A 21150-nucleotide genomic window follows, 5' to 3' on the forward strand; every position below is an offset into this window, starting at 1 on the left:
TGAGGGCCGCATCAGGGTTGTGTTTGACCTTGGGGGGCCTGGTGGGCATGGCCAGCTCGACATAACTAATGTTGCGGTGCCTGTGGTGACCCGAGCACTCTGCCAGCAAAAATGGGGCTTCACTGGCAGAGGCACTGTGGGCTGGTCCTTCACTGTTTCCAGGGCGGCACTGCAGGCCAGATCTAAGCACACCGCCGGCCAGATCCTGCCTGTGGGCTTTCCCCCCATAGATATGAATGATCCCAGCAGGGATATGTGTGTGTCCCTCTTTTGATCAGAGTCATGCAATAGTGTATGAGCTAATTAATGCAAGAGTGGAATTCAAAAATTTTAGCAACCGGTTCTCTGCCTAGTTGCTGGGTGGGCATGGCCATGGTGGGTGTGACCTAGTTGGTCTCCTGCACCATGGCGGTGTGGGGGGGCATTCTCGCCTTCCCCAGCCTCTGGAGGCTTTCCTCGAGCCTCTGGGAGGGCGACAATGACCTCCCCTGGGCACTGGAGGCCCTCTGGAAGCTGGAAATGTACCCATTTCCAGACTTCCGGGAGGGCTGTTTTTTGCCCTCTCCAGGCTCCGGAGGTTTTCCTCAAGCCTCCGGGAGGGCAAAAACATCTTCCCCAGGCTCTGGACCCCAGAAACAGGCCTGTTTCCAACCTTCCAGAGCCTCTGGGAAGCCCGTTTTTTGCCCACCCTGAGCCTCCACATGGGCCCTGTACTGGGGACTTCTGGGAGAGGCGGGACGGGGCCATCCAGTTGTCAGAACAACAGGTTCGCTGAACTAGACATAAAATTAACATCCAGTTCAAATGAACCCGTCCAAACTGGCTAAATCCTACCTCTGAGCTAATGGTGTATAAGTTTTATGTGCAGACAAATGCACATGGCTATAAACTTCCATTCAGAATCATGCATTCTATACATATTATGCCATTTATCATTACAAGTAGCATTTTTAAAATGTAGGACAATTTTATAGGATCTGTTTGGTTATAAATTATGGGGTTAGCTGAAATTTTAAAGTTTAATGAAAAGTTTTCTTTAAAAAAGGATTTTTATGGATTTTACTTTATTAGTAAACATAACAAAAAACATTACTAGTGTAAGAAATAATATAAATACTGAAAAAGCACAGAAAATAATTTTCGGTGGAAAGTTACTAAAAAAAATTGTATTTGTGGTTTCTATAAACTATTCTTATGAACTCCATGCCGTGCCCATAAATCCATCTGTGGTCAGTTGCATGCCAGCACACTTATTTCTTCAGAAACTTTCTTCCTGAAATAAACATATTTTCAGTTAAAATGAATATTGTATAATGAAATTCAGTCAGACCTCAATTGTTGTTAAAGAAAGCACTGTGCGATATACAATTTTCCTAGATGGAAATTTTACTTCAGCAATACCTCTGGTTTCTGAGATTTTAGGAGATGTTGTTTGTACATATTTAAAAGTATTTTCTCTAAAATCAAAACAGCTCAGAAGCTCAGAATTTACAAATTAATTTCAGTGAAATGCAATATTTTGACATCGTTATATGTATGTACTGCAATCTTATGGAATGATTGTCTTTTGCTAGCCATGAATTATATAATAAACTCTCTGTACAGGATTCTACAAGACAATAGGAAGGATTTCAAATTCAAAATGTCATAAGAGCCACATAAGGACCACACTGGGGGCTACAATACTACAATACTCCTCACTGATTAAAAAAAAAAAAGAACATCTCTAGTGAGTCAGTTATGAAAGGCGTCACAGCATATCATCAAACGTAACTTTATAAATAAAAAAATCCATTGCAAAATAGAACCAAGGCCCCATCCTTCATCCATCATTTCTATAGTCTCTAACCTCCAGAAATTTGTAGTTGTCAAAATATATTCAATTTTGCCAAGTGTATAACCCACCCATGCTCTCTAAATGACATGCCATTGGGAGTCGGCTCATATTTGATTGGTTGCAATGTCCTGCAGTCACATGATCAGGTTTTGTGACTTTTTTGCCTTTTCCTGCAAAAAGACCCATTGGATAAGCTGGATTCAGATTTACAACTATGTTTGAATCACTTTACGGTGATACAGTTAGCCACCATTGCAAAAAAAGGTCATAAAATCAAGTGCAACCACATGGCGACTCAATTTATGACTAATAATTTAAAACCAGAATTCCAGGCTTGTTGTCATAAGGCAAGGACTACCTGTAGTAAAATGATTTGAAGAATTCTTTGACACAACTGAGGTCAACATTTGAGTTACTGCTATAAACATCTATTGATATTTAAACTAATTCTTTGCACATTCCTTTATTTCTCACATTCATTGCATTTCTAATCCTGGGAAAAAAGCTCTCCAAAACATTATAGAATTTAATTCTGAGAAAATAGACGTATGGTGATCTTCTTACATCTTTAATTCGATGTCACTGAACATAGTAAATACAGGTAGTCCTCGACTTATAACAGTACTTTTAGTGACCAAAGTTACAACAGCACTGAAAAAAGTGACTTATGACCATTTTTCACACTTGACTATTGCAGTATCCCCAGTCTCATGATCAAAATTCAGATGTTTGGCAATTGACTCATATTTATAACTGTTGCAGTGTCCTGATGTCATGTAATCAACTTTTGTGACCTTCTCACAGGGCAAAGTCAAGATTCAGTTAACCATGTTACTAATTTAACAACTGCAGGCATTCAATTAACAACTATGGCACAAAAGGCCATAAAGTAGGGCAAAAATCATTTAACAAATATTTCACTTAGCAATAAAAAAAATGGTCTCAACTGTGGTCATAAGTTGAGGACTATCTGTAAAATATTAAGGACTTCAATGTACTAAATATTCTAGAAATATGACAGCTCCATTTTAGTTTTTTTTTTCATTGTGTTTTATTTTCATTATTGCACTGGGCCTTTTGGGGAGCAAATTGTTGATTTAACTTTAGTTAATTTCTCTTTGTTAGAAATTACTCTGTTTACATTTATAAAGGTAACAATATTTGCATGAAAAGTTACTTCAGTGACAAGGTATATGGTACTCTATTTACCTAGGAAATATTAGATACAGAAATACATACTTGATTTTTCTTTACAGCAGATAAAAATTATAGTGAAGAATTTTCAGAATCCTTTATCTCCTTGTTGATATACTTCAGCATGCCACTGAGTGTTTGAAAGTCATTACTGTTACAAGTTACTTCTTCGTCTACATTGTATGTCAAAGGATCAAAGGAAGACTCATTCAAACTCTTTGGTGAAGCATGAGATATATACTTTGACATTTCAGAACTCACTGAAGAGTGTAGTGTAACTGTCTGGTTTTGACTTAGTATGTTTTTATTGTCCTTAATATTTAGATCACTGGTGCTTGTTGAACGCCGTAGTTTTCTGCAAGTGGAATGCTTGGCAAAGTCAAGTCCTTGATCATCAGACCAATGATGTTCTATTAGTTGCTTGATGCTTGCTGTTCTTTCATGAACTGCAATTCTTGTTTGTAATCTTGTAAGTTCAGATTCCTATATTGCAACACAGATTTAAAGCTTTGTAGAAATTAAGTGATCAGGGATCATCTTAACAAAAGCTACTTCTTTAATAAAAATATTGATAGTATTTCTGATTAATAAAAATGTTATACTTTATACGTTATATATGCATGGCTTGATTCTTATTAAACAAAGCATCTCCAATACTATTTCTTTTCTTTTTTTTTATAAATAAATTTTATTAAATTTACAATTAAAAACATATTGACATTACATACACAAAAGGGAAAAAAAACAAAAAAAGAACACTCGGTCTTACGAACCGGAAAGAGAAGAGAAGAAGAGATGTAAAAGAAAGAAAGAAACAAAGAAAGAGAAAGAAAAAAAGAAAAGGATACATTTAAAAACAGACAATATCCTTTTTGACAGCCTGCAAGATCCAATTCTCCTACCTTTATTTGAATACACACATCGATATCTATGCTTAAATTACCCATTGTCCATTAAGCAGTTTATCTCTGGACTAACCAATTATACCAAGAGTTCCAATTATCGTAAAATGTTGAAGGCTCTTTGTTTTTAAGTGCTATAGTTAATTTATCCATTTCTGCACAATCACATATTTTCTGGATGACCATTTGTTCTGTAGGTGTATAGGGTGATTTCCAACACTGGGCGAACGCTAATCTGGCCGCAGTTAGGATATGAATTGTTACATATTTCATCTTTTTGGGTAAATGTTTATCGGAGATCCCTAGTAGGAAGAACTCTGGTTTGTATTTGATTTGTTCTTTGGTTATCTCCTCCAACCATTTTCTGATTTTTTGCCAATATTTCTGGGTTTCTTTGCAAGACCACCACATATGAAAGTAGGTTCCTTCTATGCTTTTACATTTCCAGCATTTTGGACTCGTGTTTGGGTTCATTTTCGCCAACCTCGAAGGGGGCAAGTGCCATCTATAAAACATTTTGTATGTATTTTCTTTATATGCTGCCGATTTTGTAATCTTAATATTTCTGTTCCAAATCTTTTCCCATTCTGATAATGTAATACTTCTTCCGACATTCCTGCTCCAGGCTATCATGTTCCCTTTGACTATCTCTTGTTCTAATTCTACTTCCAGTAAGTATTTATAGAATTTGGATATGTTCTTTTTGTTTGATCCTAGTAAAATTTTATCTAAATATTGCAGTTTGTTATAAAATCCAAAGTCGTTTATATCTTGTTTGTATCTGCTATGGATTTGTATATATAACCACTGATCAATTTTAAATCCCTGTTCCTGTAATTCTTGTCGAGTTTTTAATTTTCCTTGTGGATCTAATAAATCTTTATATTTAATCATTTTTGTTATGTCCAAATTATTGGGGTGTACCATTGCCTCCATTGTTGATAGCCAGATCGGAATTTTTAGATAGTGTTTTTTGCATATTTTTTTCCAATTAATTAATAATGAGTCCCTAATGAGGTGTCTATGAAAGTAAGACTGCTTGGGTTTCCCCACTTCCCATAAGGCATGCCACCCTCTCTGGAGGTCATGCCCTTCTAATGCTAAAATTCTTTTGTTAAGTAAGTTCACCCAGTCTTTTAACCATAATAGGATAGCTGCCGAATAATATAATTCCCAATTTGGAAGAGCTAGACCCCCTCTACTTTTCGCATCTTTTAAGGCCTTTACATTGATCCTGGGTTTTTTCCCCTGCCAAATAAATTTAAGTGTGATCTTATTTGATTCTTCAAAAAAATGTTTTGGCAACTTAATTGGAATTGTCTGGAATAAATAAAGAAATTTTGGTAATATGTTCATTTTAATCGAGGCAATCCTGCCCAATAAGGAGAGCTGCAGCTTATTCCAGGATTCTAAATCTTTCTTTGTTTGTTGAAGTAGTTTATCATAATTGTTCTCTTTGAGTGATTTACCTTGTGGTGTTAACCATATTCCTAAATATTTGACCCTTTTTGTTACCTGTATCCCCATCATTGCTTCTAATTCTTCCTTCTGGTTTTCTGTTAAGTTTTTGGTCATTAATTTCATCTTTTTTCTATTAATTTTTAATCCTGCCACTGCGCCAAATTGTTCTAATTCTTTTATTAGATTATATCCTTTTTCCATGGGTTCCTCCAAAAAGAAAACCATATCGTCAGCAAACGCTTGTAGTTTATATTCTTCTGATTTGACCCTCACTCCTCTAACTTCAGAATTTTGTCTAAATTTGAAAACATTATAACAACAATTTACAACACACAACAGGCTAATATACTAATCAATGGCGAACAAACAGGTCCAATAAATATAGAAAAAGGTGTGAGACAGGGCTGCCCTCTCTCACCTCTTCTTTTCATTTTTGCCCTAGAATCACTCTTAACACGGGTTAGACAAAATTCCAATACTATTTCTACAGGCTATTAAGCAATTATCTGAAATGATATTTGAATAACAGAAGGAGATAATGATGACACAGTGAAGTAAAAGATTTACTAGTGACTAACTGAGATTAAAAGGCAACAAATAAATTGAGAGCCTTACTCCTAACAGGGAGCCTTACTGTAGAATAAGCCGTTTTTCCTCAAACCTTTTACTCAATAAAAGCAGTTCATACAATCTTCAAGTCTCATAAAACTCTTGCATAAAAATTGTAAAAAATATAAAGGCTACCTAATATAATTCAGACCAGATTGTTAAATTGTGACATGTAAAAATTCCCACCATTGCAAGTGCTAGCATTATATAATATGCAAAGTTCAAAAAATGGTCTTTTTCAATCACAATATCTTGAAAGAACCCTTAACCTCTTGCAGAACTCTCGGATTCAATGGAACTCCAGTTGAGAAAGGCTTATTTGCAGAATACGCTCAGCAAAAGATCTTAAAAGCTTCATTTAGATTGGTATTCATAAGATTTTTGAATAGTAGTTAATTCCAAACTAAACTTGAAGCAGCAGAATGAAATTGCAAAAAAAGATACATTTGGTTTTAGGCTACATCGACAAAATAATAGTTTTAAAATCACAGTTCCATTTTATTCTGCCTTATTCCACTTCAAGTGCTGGGGACAATTCTCAGCATTATACTTTAGAAAACATTCTTTAAATAGGGAAACCTGTTTGATACTAGAACCAATTATTTAATTAAGTGTTTACTGGATGTCTTCAAGAAGAGCCTAAGTAGCCATCTACTGAGGGTGCACTAATTTGAATCCCTGCACTGAGTTGGACATGCTGAGCAACTCTCTGCAATTGAAAGAACTGGCTTCCACTACCCAGTTTAATTATTTCTGACTGATATTTTATATTATGAAGTGAGATAGGCTCTCAGATCTCAAAAGAGAGGAGATGGGCTCAGTTGTCATGCCCCCGTCGGAATCTGAATCTGAGGAGGAAGGCGAACATCTGACAGGGAGTGGGAGTGTGGCTCCGTTGGCTGTGGAGGAAACTGGGGAAGGGCAAAGTCTGGCTGGGCAGAGCAGGGAAGAGATAGAACAAGGGAGAGGGAGTTCAGAGGAAGACCCAGGCCCACCCCCTCTCTTCATCCTAGGACATGCAGGGAGGAATGGAGAAGAGAGCAACATGGGTTGCTTGACTTAGGGGGAAGGAAAGGGCCCTGATTCCCTTCATTAGCAACATCTGAGAATGAGAGTTTAAAAGAGATGCAAGCTTGAGTGCGGCATTGGCTGGGAACAAACGTGAGTTTATCTTGTGTTGATTTTGGTTATTTGTGTTTCTGGCATCCTCCCAACTGGGTTGAATTACTGCCATTCCTTCACATCTGGAATTCCTTCTCTTGCCCTGCCGGACTAATTACCTCATCTTGCCTTGATTGGACTTATAGTTACAGTTTCTGTTGACCATGTTTTGGACTTGATTCTCTGCAACCAAAGGCTGTTCCTGGGAGAGTTTTTCTCCAGCCCAGAAGGTAGCCAGGACATTGGGGGCAAAGTTGGATCTAATAAAGGGACTCCTACTGATTATCTGACTGTGTTGCCTTTGTGCCACGCCCCGGGTCATCACATATGTAATGACAATTCTCCTTTAACTTTAGAGAAGTTGATTCCTTTGTGGTTCAAAATCCATGTATTACTGTATTTTTCGGTGCATAAAATACACTCCCCCCAAAAAAACCTCCCTTCCCCAAAAGTGGGTGGAAATGTCTGTGTGTATTATACAGTAAATGCTGCTGAAGCCCCGCCCACCCAGCAGCCCCCACCCTTCGGCCTCTGCCTCCCAGCAATTTGCCTCCTTACAGCAAACAGCCTGGTCAGCTTCAGCGCAGCCTGATTAGCACAAGCAGCTGATTGTCAGTTGGATCAGCCTCCCTGTTTCAGGCTGCAGGGATCGCCATCGCCTATTGCCACCTCTGTGCACTCCATTTTCAGCCTCCGCATCCAGTTTTTGGCGTCCATGTGCCCCATTTTTGGCCCATTCTGATCCCCATCACCTGGAATGGGCCGAAAACGGGGTGCGCAAGGCTGAAAATGGGATGCAGAGGCTGAAAATGGGGTGTACAGAGGCGGCAATAGGCGATGGTGATCCCTGCAGCCTGAAACAGCTGATCGTCGGGAGGCTGATCCAACCTACAATCACAGCTGCTTGTGCTAAATCAGTCTGTGCTGAAGCTGACCAGACTGTTTGTTGCAAGAAGGCAAATTGTTGAAAGGCAGAGGCAGATTTTTTCCCTTATTTTCCTCCCCAAAAGCTAGGTACGCCTTATACTTCGGAGCATCTTATAGTCCGAAAAATATGGTATTTAAAAATAGCAAACTGAAGGAAGCAAACCACATGTCTTTTTGCCATTAAATTCCCTAACACAATAAATGCAGGTTTCTTTGCTATCATGTTCTCTGTTAAGTTTGGCCTTCCAAAATAACTATCCAAAACACAGTTCATAAGGATTAATACTATCAACAATCTCCTTCAACAACAATACCTTACAATGTTTATTTTTTCCTCCACTCTCTTAATCCAAAGTACCTAACCCCCCCCCCCCAAAGTTTTCATAATAGCTAGGAATGAGTACCATCCAGAGTACAGATTTCAGTGTTAACAGACATGTATTGCAAGTCCTAATAAAATGAATTGAGATGACAACCTTATATTGAATACAAATATTCCTTTCTTAACTCACTTTAAGAAGCAACTTTTCATTGGTTGTTTGAATCGTATCATCTCTGGACTGAAGCTGTTGTTGTAGATTATAAACAGTGTCTTGAGCATCATCCAGTTCCATTTTGATCTGTTGTAGTTGCCCATTAACATGATGAGATTTAGATAGTGACTGCTGCCATTTTGTCTGTTCTTCTTCATGGGAAAGTTTCTGAAGACAAAATATATTTCAAATACATTTTTTTTCAATATTTCAAAATTAATACAAATTTAAGTAGCAGTTCTGTTTGAAATTTTCATTTTAAGAACATGATTGGCTCTTCCATGTCTGGCACTCAGCAAAGAGGATAACCTTACATCAGTGGAAAATAACTTGTTCTCCTGATATTAAGGAATGGATTCAGGATGTGAGTTTGTTACCTATTTTTGAAAAGTCTTTATATTCTAAAAATGAGAAGATGAAGCCATATAGTTCTATATGATAAACTTAAGGAAGCAACTAATTAACTACTGATACTAAATAGATATATAGATTTTTATACAATTTTCCCATTAGGTTTTATTTCTTTTATAAAATAATTTTAATCATATCATTACTATATTTTATTGGTGATATAGTTCTTTGTATTTCACTTTTTAAATGTTTTAAAATAAATACTGCAAAAGTTTGCAAATAGAATTAGAATTCTTTATTGGCCAAATGTGATTAGATACACAAGACTTCACAAATACTCTTAATTACTGTTAAATCCACACTAAATCAATGAACATGTCCCCATTGCATTGACTTTTTAAAATAGTTTTTTATCATGCCTTTATTATTTTTATAAATAACTCAATGCAGCGATCATACTATACTTGTTCCTTCTCCTATTATCCCAACAACCCTGTGAGATGAGTTGGGCTGAGAGAGAGTGGCTGGCCTAGACAATTTTCATGTCTAAGGCAAGACTGGAATTCAGTCTCCTGGTTTCTATCCTGGTGCCTTAACATTAGATCAAAATGGCTCCTTTAATAAATGGCTTTATTATTTCAACAAATAAATGTAAATTTTAAAAAATTGATGTCTTATTCATTCTCAATACAAATATGTTTTCAAATAGCTAGCAAGCATCCATATATGATGCAATCTAAACTATTAAATCTTAACAAAAAAAACTTAACAAAAAGAGAACGATCCTCAACCATAGCAGCAAGTTATTCCATGGCTAGGGTATGCCATAGGATAGTAGCTGTTGGTATTATGCATATCCGTGGTGCTTAAATAGTTTATCAATGTTCAGTTCATAACTTTTGAAAAAGGGCACCAACTGATTTGAAATTATTTCATACACACTTGGTACAAAATAAATTATTTGAAGGTATGGAAAAGAGCAATTTTGTTCTCACCTCTGATAAGAAAGACTGTTTTAGCAAATGTATTTCTGCAGTGAGCCTTTTAATCTCAGTTTGCATCCTTGCTTCTAACTCAGTTTCTCGCACCTGAGCTGCTCCCAATTGTTCTGCCAAATTATTTACACGGGTTTCCTGAAAGAGAATTATGCCCCCACAACACAAAATCAATATATCTTGCCATATTTTCTTAGAAATATTAAAATATTACATTAGTATTATTAAAAACAAGAATATTTTAAGCGATACCAAAATATCTCGTTTATATAGACGATTGCTACTAATTTTCCAGTACGAATCAAGAAAACCTATTTACAGCTATTTTTGAAACATTTTGTATTAATGTTTAAAGCACTTCTCTGTTATTCATTAAAATAACAAGACCCCTTTCAGGTTTTCTCCACAAGTTTAAGAAAAGTATTCACCTGGGGTCTGAAATATTTGTTTTACATCATTTTCAAACTGACCTAGCAATATTGGTTAGCTTTTAACCTTTTGTCTTTCCCCATTTGAAACTGCTCTGAACCATGCTCTACACATTAAATCAAGGGTCTTCAAACTTGGCAAGTTTAAGACTTGTGGACTTCCCAGAATTCCTGAGCTAACATGACTGGAGGAGAAATTCTGGCAGTTGAAGTCCACAAGTCTTAAAGCTGTCAAGTTTAAAGACCCCTGCATTAAACTGACACTGGAAAGAATCTTGCATTGGGATAGTTGATTTCTCATAAAGTTAATCTGTAAAATTGGTTACTTTTTCATGTGAGATATGGTTCACTTCTTCCAGTTCAAGAGAGATCCTGTCCACATCTCTCTGAGCTTGAGCCTGTTGGCGACGACTCTCTAATAGATCCACATGAACTTGTTTCATTGCTTCACGCTCCAGTCTCAACTGTTGCCCCAAATCAAGTATTTCTTTATACTGTTCTGCAATACGCCTTTCTTGATCTTTCAGCTTCTAAAAAGAGAAAAGTGTTTTTTTTACATACTAAGAATCTTATGTCTTCCTGTTATTTCATTTTTAGTAGCTTTTATTTGTTATCCTAAAATTAGATCTGCTGTCTGAAAAACAGTTCTAGACTGCGTTAAAATAATCAGCCAGATGGAGCAGTATTCTTTGTTGGCAGATATGTATACAAACATCTCTAAAGGGAAAGAAAAAATCAGCAATATCAGAAAATTAAATGCAAAAATACTGGCATGTTCTCATGGAAAAGTAAACAAACTATATTTCAGCAAGCTTCAATGACTTCAGTGGAACATACTTCAAACAATAATCTTTTTTATGATAAGGCAATATTATTCCTTATCATATATTATTGATAAGGTATTATTTAAAGTAACTGGTTAGATTAGAAACCTGGAATATTGAAAAAGGCAGAGAAAACAATAGACAAGAGAAACTTACTTTCTCAGTATCTGTTATTCTTTGCTGCTTTTGTTCATTCTCTTTTCTAAGATGATTTATCTCTTGATCTTGTTGAAGAATATTATACTCTTGTTCTTGAAGCTCCTCTTTTGAACATTGTGCCTTGCTTGTCAAACTCTCAATCTGATAGCAAAATGTAAGCAAGTAAGTTATAAAGAGAATGACCCTTTGAAGAGTTAAAATTCTTCACAGCAGGCATTTGTGGAAAGTAAGCAACTAGAAGCAATTATTTTAAAGAGCATTTTGAACAATAACAGTACCTGTTTATTATAATCTTTTATCTGCAGCTCTGCTTTTTCCAAGCTACCTTGCAATGTAATTATTTTTTGTTCCATTTCTCCCCTGTATTCACGAATTGACATATCCAACTGTGTAACCTTTTAAAAAAGGAAAGACAAAATATTAAAACAGAAACAAATATTATAGGTAAACTTCAACTCATGACCACAATTGAGATTTGAATTTTTATTGCTAAGTTATGCAGCCATTAAGTGAGTCATCATGTGACGAGACCCAATTTTGTGACCATTTTACCACAACTGCTAAGCAAATCACATGGTTGTTAAGTGATTCTGGCTTCCCCAGTTGACTTTTAAAAGCCAGCTGGAAGGTTGCAAATTGCGACCACATGACTGCAAGACACTACAACTGTTGCAAATGGAAGCCAATGGATTATAAATCTCTTTTTGCAAAGCTGTAGTAATTTCAAGCCATCATTAAACAAATGGTTATGTTGAGGATTACCTGTACACACTAAAATTATGGAACATTAATGAAAATATGCACCCCAAATATGTTTACTAATAATGTCCCAATCATTCTTAAAAGCTTATTAAATTTACATATTCTTCTAACCTGAGCTGCTCTTTGTTTCAAATCCCAATTTCTTTCTTTCAGCACTTTTTCCATGTCAAGAAGTTCTTGCTTTTTCTCTTCAAGTTCATCCTTGCATTCTCTGCAATTTTCATTTTAAAATGAGAAATATTTTCTCTTATTAGGGAAGTTAAATTCTAATTATCCTCATCCAATTCTTCTACACCCTAATTCTATGTTTATTTTGAAGTAACTTATTCAATCTGTGTTACTCATAAATACTAAGGAAAAAACACAGCAAAATCTATAAGCAGAAATTGTAGCATAGCTTTGTTAAGTTGACATTGAATTTTGGGTGAATATACCGAATTTTTCATAGTATAAGACACACTCCCCACCCACCCACCCCCAAAAAACTAGCTGGAAATTTCTGTGCATCTTATGGAGCAAATGTTGCTGAAGCCCCACCTACCCACCAACCCCCACCCTTCCGCCTCTGCTTTCCAGCAATTTGCCTCCTTGAAGCAAACAGCCAACAGCCTGGTCAGTTTCAGCATAGCCTGATTTAGCACAAGCTGGTGCTAGCACTGGTGGCTGGATCAGCCTCCCAGAATACCACCAATCAGCTGTTCCAGGCTGTGGGAATCACTGCCACTGCCTATTGCTGCCTCCGTTCACTGCATTTTTGGCCTCCATGCATCCCTTTTTTAGCCCGTTACAGGTGGCGGCAATCCCTGCCGCCTGGAACGGGCTGAAAATGGGGCATGTGGCAGCGGTGATCCCCGCAGCCTGGAACAGCTGATTGGTGGTATTCTGGGAGGCTGATCCAACTGCCAATGAGCTGTTCGTGCTAAATCAGGCTATGCTGAAGCTGACGAGGCTGTTTGCTGCAAGGAGGCAAATTGCTGGGAGGCAGAGGCAGATTTTTTTTCTTGTTTTCCTCCCCAAAGCTTATGGTCTGGAGTGTCTTACAGTACAAAAACCACAGTAGTTAATCATATTAAAACCACATAATATTTAATATGAAAGATTAATAAATACAACTGATTTTTTAATGACTCTGTATTCTCTATTTGGGGTAGAATTGGGGCAACTGGATGGAGCTGAGCATTTACTGGCTGGATGCCCTTCCTGTTGCTTACATGGAGTTAGCCAGATATTTTTTCTTTGCACCCTAGGAAAGAAATAGTTGCCTCTACCTAGGACTGAATTCTCAACCTTCTGAGTGGGAGGTGAGCATCTTCACCACTAGGCCACCATGCCACTCATACATATTTTAATATTTAGTACTTATAAAGCACTAAAGCTACACACAATCTCTTCTATTGGTACTTACAAAATGCTGAGAATTAAATATAAAAGTTTAGTATTCTGATTCTACACATGACCTACATTTTGTAAATCATTATATACAGACTCATGTACTGAGTCTATGGATTCTCATATTTAGCATTAACCCATTCTAAATTAAATGATCAAATGATTCATTATTTCTAAATAATGAAGATTAATAGCATATTTTTGCTTTTGTTTTTGTTGAGCACTTGTGTCTCAGATAAATTATACATCTAACAGGCTTTTTTGTTGCTTTCCATGTATCAAAATAAGGCACAATTAGCCAATACATTATATGCTATTTTGTTTCTTTGTTTTATATTATTCCCTTTTATGAGAGGGAGTAGATAATACCTGCATTTTATTATCCTAATTTCATATTTAGCTTTGTACTTTCCTACATTTGGGAAATAGCTTGAAGGACAGTTAAAGCTATTTTGCTTCAAAATTCAGCAATGCAGTGATTTTAAGGCAACTAAATCATTCAAAACACAAGTTATGTTAGCAATTCATTGTTAATAAATAAAAGTAAATTCAAGATGTATTTCAGTAAACAAAATGCTGGCAATAAATTTTGAAATAAGAATTCTAATTTATTAATTTGTAATGGTGAAAAATAAAGACTCTCTTGATTTGAGATAAAAATTTGGTAGCTCTGGTAAATATCCCTGAAGATTTTTGGGGCAGAAGCACAAAAATAATTTCACAGAGTTTTCTTCCTTGCACATGAGCATACATCCCTGGAATTCCCTTAAGTTAAGGTCTTCCATCCAAATGCTAAACAGATCCAACTATGCTAGGTTTTTAAGCTCAGGTAAGCTTGAGTAGGTACACCACCTGCAGAAGCTACTATGGTAGTTTGTTACACTGGTCCACTTTTGGAATGCTTATTAACACACCTTAATTCATCTGTTAAATCATGGATAGTAGTATACTTCTCCTCTAGGGATATCTGTGCATTCTGTAATGTATCCCGAAGGTCTTGCAGTTGTCTCAAAGTAGTTTTTAACTCCCCAGTGGTGTTTTTCAGGTCATTATCTAGAGATTCTATTTTCTGTATGGAATCTTTTTGCTGGGTCTCACTTATAAGCAGCTTATCTTCTAATTCTTTCACTTTTGTGCAAATAGAAAAAAGTAATCAAGAATGTTTAGCCAGACAATGCATCTATGCATTTACACACAATACAGTTTTAAGTTTCTACCCTATCCTTCAGGCTATTCCAAAATGAAGAACACAACTTAAATATCAGCAATTACCATAAAACATTTTTCAAAAGAGCAAAAGTAAAATATATTATTTGGGAGTAACTAAACTGTTTGCCTATCCTTAAATCTAATAGACTAGGTTCCAAGAAAAGGATTCTGGAAAAAATATTATTTGGCCATATTATAATAATTGGAAATACTCTATTTCCATTATCTCTATGAAGTACCGCTTCATGTTTAAAATCAAAAGTTTAATTCTACTTTAAAAAAATTGAAAGCATAATGAAAAGCTTACCTTGATGTGTCTTTTTATTAAATTCTGAGATTCTCTGCTGTAAAGTAATTTCCAGTTGGCTCAGCTGCGTCGCTTTACTATGACCGTCTCTTCTTAAATGCACTAATTCTTTCTCCATGTCTATTAACTCATCTTTACACTGATCCATCTCTTGTTTAATCTGCCTAAAGAAGCAAATATACCATGCCTCAATGAATAATTAAAACAATAGCATGTTTACAGGTCTACAAAGTATCCAGAGTCAATAATAAAAAAATGGGAACTACATCTGAAACTTTAAGTGTAAGCTATTTAGAGTCATGAAAAATGGCACAATATAAATGGAGAAATAAACAAATACACAAATAAGTACATTTGAAATGCCTTCATATATTAATCTGGGAATAAGGTAAAGGTAAAGTTTCCCCTCACACATATGTGCTAGTCTGGCTCTAGGGGGCAGTGATCATCTCCGTTACAAAGCCGAAAAGCCAGCGCTGTCCGAAGACATCTCTGTGGTCATGTGGCTGGCATGACTAAACGCTGAAGGCGCACGGAATGCTGTTACCTTCCCACCAAAGTGGTTCCTATTTTTCTACTTGCATTTTTACATGCTATCGAACTGCTAAATTGGCAGAAGCTGGGACAAGTAATGGGAGCTCACTCTGTTATGCGGTGCTAGGGATTCAATCTGCCAACCTTTCTGATCGACAAATTCAGCGTCTTAGCCACTGAGCCACCGCATCCCTTAAATCTGAGAAAAATTCCACTAAAATCTATAGAACAAATGAATATGCATAGAATTGTACAATAAACTTTTGTTTCTAAAACCTTTTTTTCTCCCAAAACAATACATTTATAAAAATAATTGCATATTTTTAAACTTTAAAAAATGGGACTATGCCTGATTGTAGCAGTAAGTTCTGCTATTTTTTGCCGTTTCACATTGTTTTCTTCAGTGGCTAAATGAAGCCTTTCATTTGTTCTTCTCAATTCTTCTTCCAACATATCCTTCTGCTTTTGAAGTTCTTGCTCTAGTTTTGATACCTGTTTTTGGGGAAATAGAGATTTCACTGTAATTCTAAACAATTTGGTAGCATATCTCAATGCAATCACTTAGTAATATGCTCTTAATATCCCATGCATAACAGTCCCAATGCATTAGAGTTTATGCTTGCAAAAATCAGGAGGACTGCAGGCTGCATTCAAACAATCAGTCTCTCTTCTATGGTTCAGTAGAATACATACCCAAATCAATTGTTTTCATGTTTATTCCTAATAAGCATAAATATATACATTTGGGAGTATCTCCAAAATTTATGTGAACAAGTGTATAGGGATGCTAATTTTTTGGACTGATGGGCAACTTGAAGTTTGGAGGTAGAAATACTCAAAAAAAAAATGTCAAAAAGTCCTAGCTCTAAAATGTTTAATTCTGACCTTGAAACCATCTTTTCCAACCTTGTCAATCAAATGCCTTTTGCAATCAAATGCTTGTTTCAGATTGGAATATTTCTGTAAGATTGGACCAAGTCTTTTCACACTGAATAATTTCCAGTAATGTCTGAGTTGGGATATTTCAATCTCCTAATATTTTGCACAACTCTATTTGGAAAGTGTTTTAATAACACCAGCAACAAAACAATAATTTACCAAAAAGCAAAATGATAAAAAAGATTTTTCCCATGCCCAAATGTATTTTTTCTTCTGTGGTAGGCAGAAGAAAACAAATAAAAACATTAAGTGGTTTACAATTACCAGCCATTTTTATTTCGTATAAAAACAATACTGGAGGCTGAGACTGCTTTGCTTTCAAGAACTATATTGGGACTTCAGCCATAGAGAAAATCTCTTTCAAGTTATATTCTGAAGGTAAAATAGTCAATTCTTTCAGCTAAACTCTGGATTCAACTTAATGCTTCACCATAAGATGAAATTGTTTCATTTCAAATACACTTGGTAACAGAAAACACAGAATATGAACTATGTAAGTGCTTGTCATACATTTTAAAAATATTTACCATGAAGAATGTACCTGCTTTTGGAGGTATACTTGGCTGTCATCTAATTCACTATTCCTAATGGTTTCTTGATGTAACATTTGCTGCTGCTGCTGTAGACTCTGCTGTAGAGCAAGATTTTGTTCACTAGTTGACTGAAGATTGTCATTTTTATGCTTTATTTCTTTTTGCAACCTCTGTATCTGAAAAATAAATAATATGATGAGACTGCAACAAGGCAATTTGTTTTTCAGCTTTCTACTTCACCTTTAGCAGAATGGTCTGCTCTATCAATATATATATCTATGCTACTACTAAGTTGAACTTTTATTAGTCTATTATAAATTGAAATAAAAATCTACAATACAGGCTATATTTGAAGATAAGCTTTAGCTTAAAATTAGGAATGGATCCTGCTTTTCAGAGTCACTTCCACATAACTAAACAACACGTTCTTTGTCTTTAACGACTACTAAGGTCTGGTTGTATTATAAAATCAGTGAAGTTTCTCTCAAATTTCTTTCCAATAGTATAGCTAATAAAATAAAATCCTATTTTTTGTATATCAAATATAACATAGCAAGATTACCTGGGGAGCAAGATGAAAAAGAGCATGTTTACCTCTTCAGACTTTTTCTCCAATTGCTTTTCAAACAACACTTTATTTTCTTCTAAATGTTCTAAATACAAAGCTATATCTTGCTTACAGCTTTCTAACGCTTTTTGTAAATGTTTGACCTAATAAAACAGAAGAAAACATAGCTGTGAAGAAAGACTATCTGCTAGAAACAAGTCTAGTTTATTAGCTACACTAAGAAAAAAACTACATTTGGCTCTTGCTATCCTTGAATGGTTTTCATCTCAGGTGATTATTATAAACACACTAACACATGATGGCTATTTGCTCCCCCTCCCCCCTTTTCTTTTTTCCTTCTGTTTCCTATTTTGTAAGCCCTGATGATAGGGGAGGTTTTTTTTAATTGATTCTGGAATCCTTGGTAGTCCTGAAAAATTGAGTGCTACATTCAGTATTAAGTTATTTGAACAATAATAATAGTTGTAGTAATAAATTCATAAAATGGTAATTTAATAAATATTAAAGATTTGAAGGAAATAATCCATTCATAGATATATTTTTTAAAGACTAAAAGAGTAATTACTCATTAATTTAAGCCAAAATTGAAATTACTGCAAAGGATCCATCTGCCATTCCGCTACTTTTCTTTTCAAAAGAAAATGAAAAATAAGGGGAGACTTTAAAGCTACTTGAAGCTCTAAGAACAAACCTTGACCGTTTCATCAGCAAATTGGTCTTGTAATTTCTTTAAAGCTTCATCTTTTTTTGTTCTTTGTTTTTTCATTTCCTGTTTTTATTCAGAATCAACAGAATATTTGATGTTATTAAAAACTTGGAGTTTTCCATCATATTTTTGATATGATTACAAATTCTCAAGCAAGTTGACTGTCACATGTTTTTCTATAGAAGAAAAATCTGCAGGTATGCTGTTCTAAGACATTTGGATTAGGTTCATTTTCTAAGCTTTCCTTCCATTTTTCACAATTGTATAATTTCCCCTCCCAAGTCTTTTGTTTTCAGGTTTTCATCCTTCAGGCATCTATCTAATTTCTAGCACCAATCAAATAGTTATGCCATTAGGATATGGGGGCTCCAACAGCTTATAAATTCAAGAATGTTTCAAACAATAGAAAAGGGTCTGCCTTATCTATAAAATACTGCTTGCTTGACTGAAGCATCTCAGATTTTTTAATGGGGGCAACGGGAATGAAGATAGTAAGAAATCATAATTCATCTAGTTATATCAAGATACTATTAAAAGTTGCCATCATTTGAGCTCAATTACATGAACACAGTTTTGTCACTATACAGACATGGCTTGCCATGATCTCCTTCAGGATGTATTTTTTTAACTGATGATCCCTTAAGGCACAATCATATTTAACTCTGAGCCCAGGTAAGTTTGGCAAGATTCTGCCATCTGTTGAGATGTTTGCAAGTTCATAAAATAAAACATGAACAATATATTTAGCTAATCCAATGAACAAGTGACTGTTGGGCAGTATTGACTTCAGGATTGTGAGTATGGTCTAGACTCTGAACAGAAGATATATTGACACTTCATGGGCAACTGTGACTGGCATCTTCAGAGGCAAGGTAGTTAGCTATGCAGACCACAGGCAATTGAGTAGGGGCTGACCAGGCTCCTAACTTTATAGCTAGGTTAACTGATCAATTTAGATGAGCTGGATCCAGGTTGGTGCAGGTTCATGAGAACTAGTCTCTGTTTATGCCCAATTCTGATTGGCCATTCTGGTGGCATAGTATCCTGATTGGACCTTTGTTCATTCCAGCTTCTTAATGATCGTTTTTGGAATGCTGATCAGCCATAGTTGCTGGCAAAACATCAAAAAAATCAAATATCAGTTTCCCACCTTGACAACTTTTAAACCAACACCCCCTCCTACTTCGCCCCCCCCCCCCCCCCCCCAAACCCCCCAAAACCACCCCCCCCCCCCCCAGTCCAGTCTTAATCGGTTGTCTAGAGCATTGTCAGTAAACTCTGAAGCTAAACACTTCCCAACAAATACCAATCATGAAAGCTTGAACCAGTATACTGAACAAGTAACTATTTCAAATCTAGAAATATGGTCTTTTCTGATACTGCTATTTTATAATTTTTAATTAGAAATTGCATCTGAAGGTTGTTAGTACAAAGCTTCCTAGTATTAATGGTGACTCTCAAATTGCTTTTCAGATGCTAAAAAGCAAGGAAACAATTTGCAAGTAGTAACTTTCAAGCAGTTATTCAAAAATGCTACCTCTTTGCTTTCTATTAATAGTCGATCCAATGATTCAAGCTGATGTTGTTTATATAAAACATCCTGCTGGAAAATGGACATTGTTTTCTCTTGTTCTAGAAATTGTTGGTTTTTAGTTTCTAGTTGAGACTGTAGCTATATAAGAAATGAAGGTTTTAATTGATCTATCCAATATCCCACATATACCTCCCCTATTCATCAATATTACAAGAATGCCCTCCTCCAATATTTTAAAAGCAAACTAAAAATAGATTATCATATTTAATAAAGACACATAGACAGCAATAGAATATGATTACAACTGTTGAAAGAAATAATCAAAGATACAGAAATTGAGAGCTGAAAAAAAAACCAGAGCATTTGCTATAGCTTCTGGCCTACTGGGGGACTTTTAATGAACTTTGAGAAACCTGCAGAAATATGTTTACAATTTTCTTATTCACTGCTGAGCTCCAATTCTTTCATCACCACCCTTGTTTTGTAGAAGCATTTTTACCCCAGTTGGAAAGAACACTGTAGTCATTTATATACCAGTTTTTGATATTTCAAAGCCTGAAGATGTAGCTTCCAAACAGTGCTGTTTCTAGTATAAGGTATAGTATTGATGGATCTGAACTGGGGGAGGGGGGAGTTGCTGCACCTAGTAACGTTCTAAAATCAAAGAGCAACTGAGGCTTTGGACTGGATCACTCCTGGGGAGCCTCTCTTGACCCTTTGTACGTGCCCCTCCCTATGGAGGAGTTTTGTGCCTGCCTTTCCCTATGGGGGAGCTGCAAGTTTTGAAAAGAATTGAGAAATGCCTAGAGCACTGTTGGAGGAAAACAACTTAAAACTGACATTAAGCCCTATCTTGTGGTGGTAAGAGTGGTGAAACATTATTTCTCTGCCCGTATTGCATCTGCAGTTTTTCCTAGTGACCCTGTTCAGAATCCTTCCTGGGACAGTGGGGCTCAGAAGATCATCTTCAGGGTTGTGCAGAGGAATTTATTCAACACCTGACAAAGTCACTCAGATTTTTTCCCAATTGGAAGCCATGAGTGGTACTGGTCCATATGAGATGCCTGGGGAAAGATCTTATCCAGTTATCTGTGAATAGTTCAATCCTGTTGGACCAATGAAGTGGACAGGTTCCTCGATGCTATCATTACAACCACCTGTCCACTAGATCCTTGCCCCTCCTGACTGATAAAAGCCTCCAGGATGGGGACTGCCAGGGGATTTAGATATTGAGTCATTTCTCACTGTGGGAAAGAATATTCCCAGGGCTTTTTAAGGAGGCTCTGGT

At 36.0% G+C, this 21150-nt stretch overlaps 1 protein-coding gene across 4 annotated transcripts in view; it reads right to left on the reverse strand.

The window, feature by feature from the left end:
• Positions 1–1052: 1052 nt before the first annotated feature.
• Positions 1053–21150, reverse strand: part of CCDC18 (coiled-coil domain containing 18) — a 46782-nt gene continuing 26684 nt past the window's right edge. For 2 of the 4 annotated variants that reach the window (XM_087960680.1, XM_087960681.1), the window contains exons 15-29: positions 19866–20000; positions 18314–18391; positions 17649–17765; positions 17063–17230; positions 15932–16074; positions 15049–15212; positions 14447–14660; positions 12255–12354; positions 11660–11776; positions 11379–11522; positions 10725–10928; positions 9971–10108; positions 8604–8792; positions 3077–3514; positions 1053–1273 (exon numbers count right to left, since the gene is read on the reverse strand). In XM_087960680.1, coding sequence (XP_087816806.1) covers positions 3104–3514; positions 8604–8792; positions 9971–10108; positions 10725–10928; positions 11379–11522; positions 11660–11776; positions 12255–12354; positions 14447–14660; positions 15049–15212; positions 15932–16074; positions 17063–17230; positions 17649–17765; positions 18314–18391; positions 19866–20000 — 2322 coding nt within the window. In that variant the 3' untranslated portion in view covers positions 1053–1273; positions 3077–3103. Of the gene's footprint in view, positions 1274–3047; positions 3515–8603; positions 8793–9970; positions 10109–10724; positions 10929–11378; positions 11523–11659; positions 11777–12254; positions 12355–14446; positions 14661–15048; positions 15213–15931; positions 16075–17062; positions 17231–17648; positions 17766–18313; positions 18392–19865; positions 20001–21150 lie in introns of those variants that run through there. The other 2 variants (XM_087960683.1, XM_087960682.1) reach the window with 2 other exon arrangements.

This window comes from Notechis scutatus, chromosome 3 (assembly GCF_049901735.1).
Source record: "Notechis scutatus isolate UNSWTSFEM ecotype Mainland chromosome 3, rNotScu1.2, whole genome shotgun sequence".
Taxonomy (NCBI): Eukaryota; Metazoa; Chordata; class Lepidosauria; order Squamata; family Elapidae; genus Notechis; species Notechis scutatus.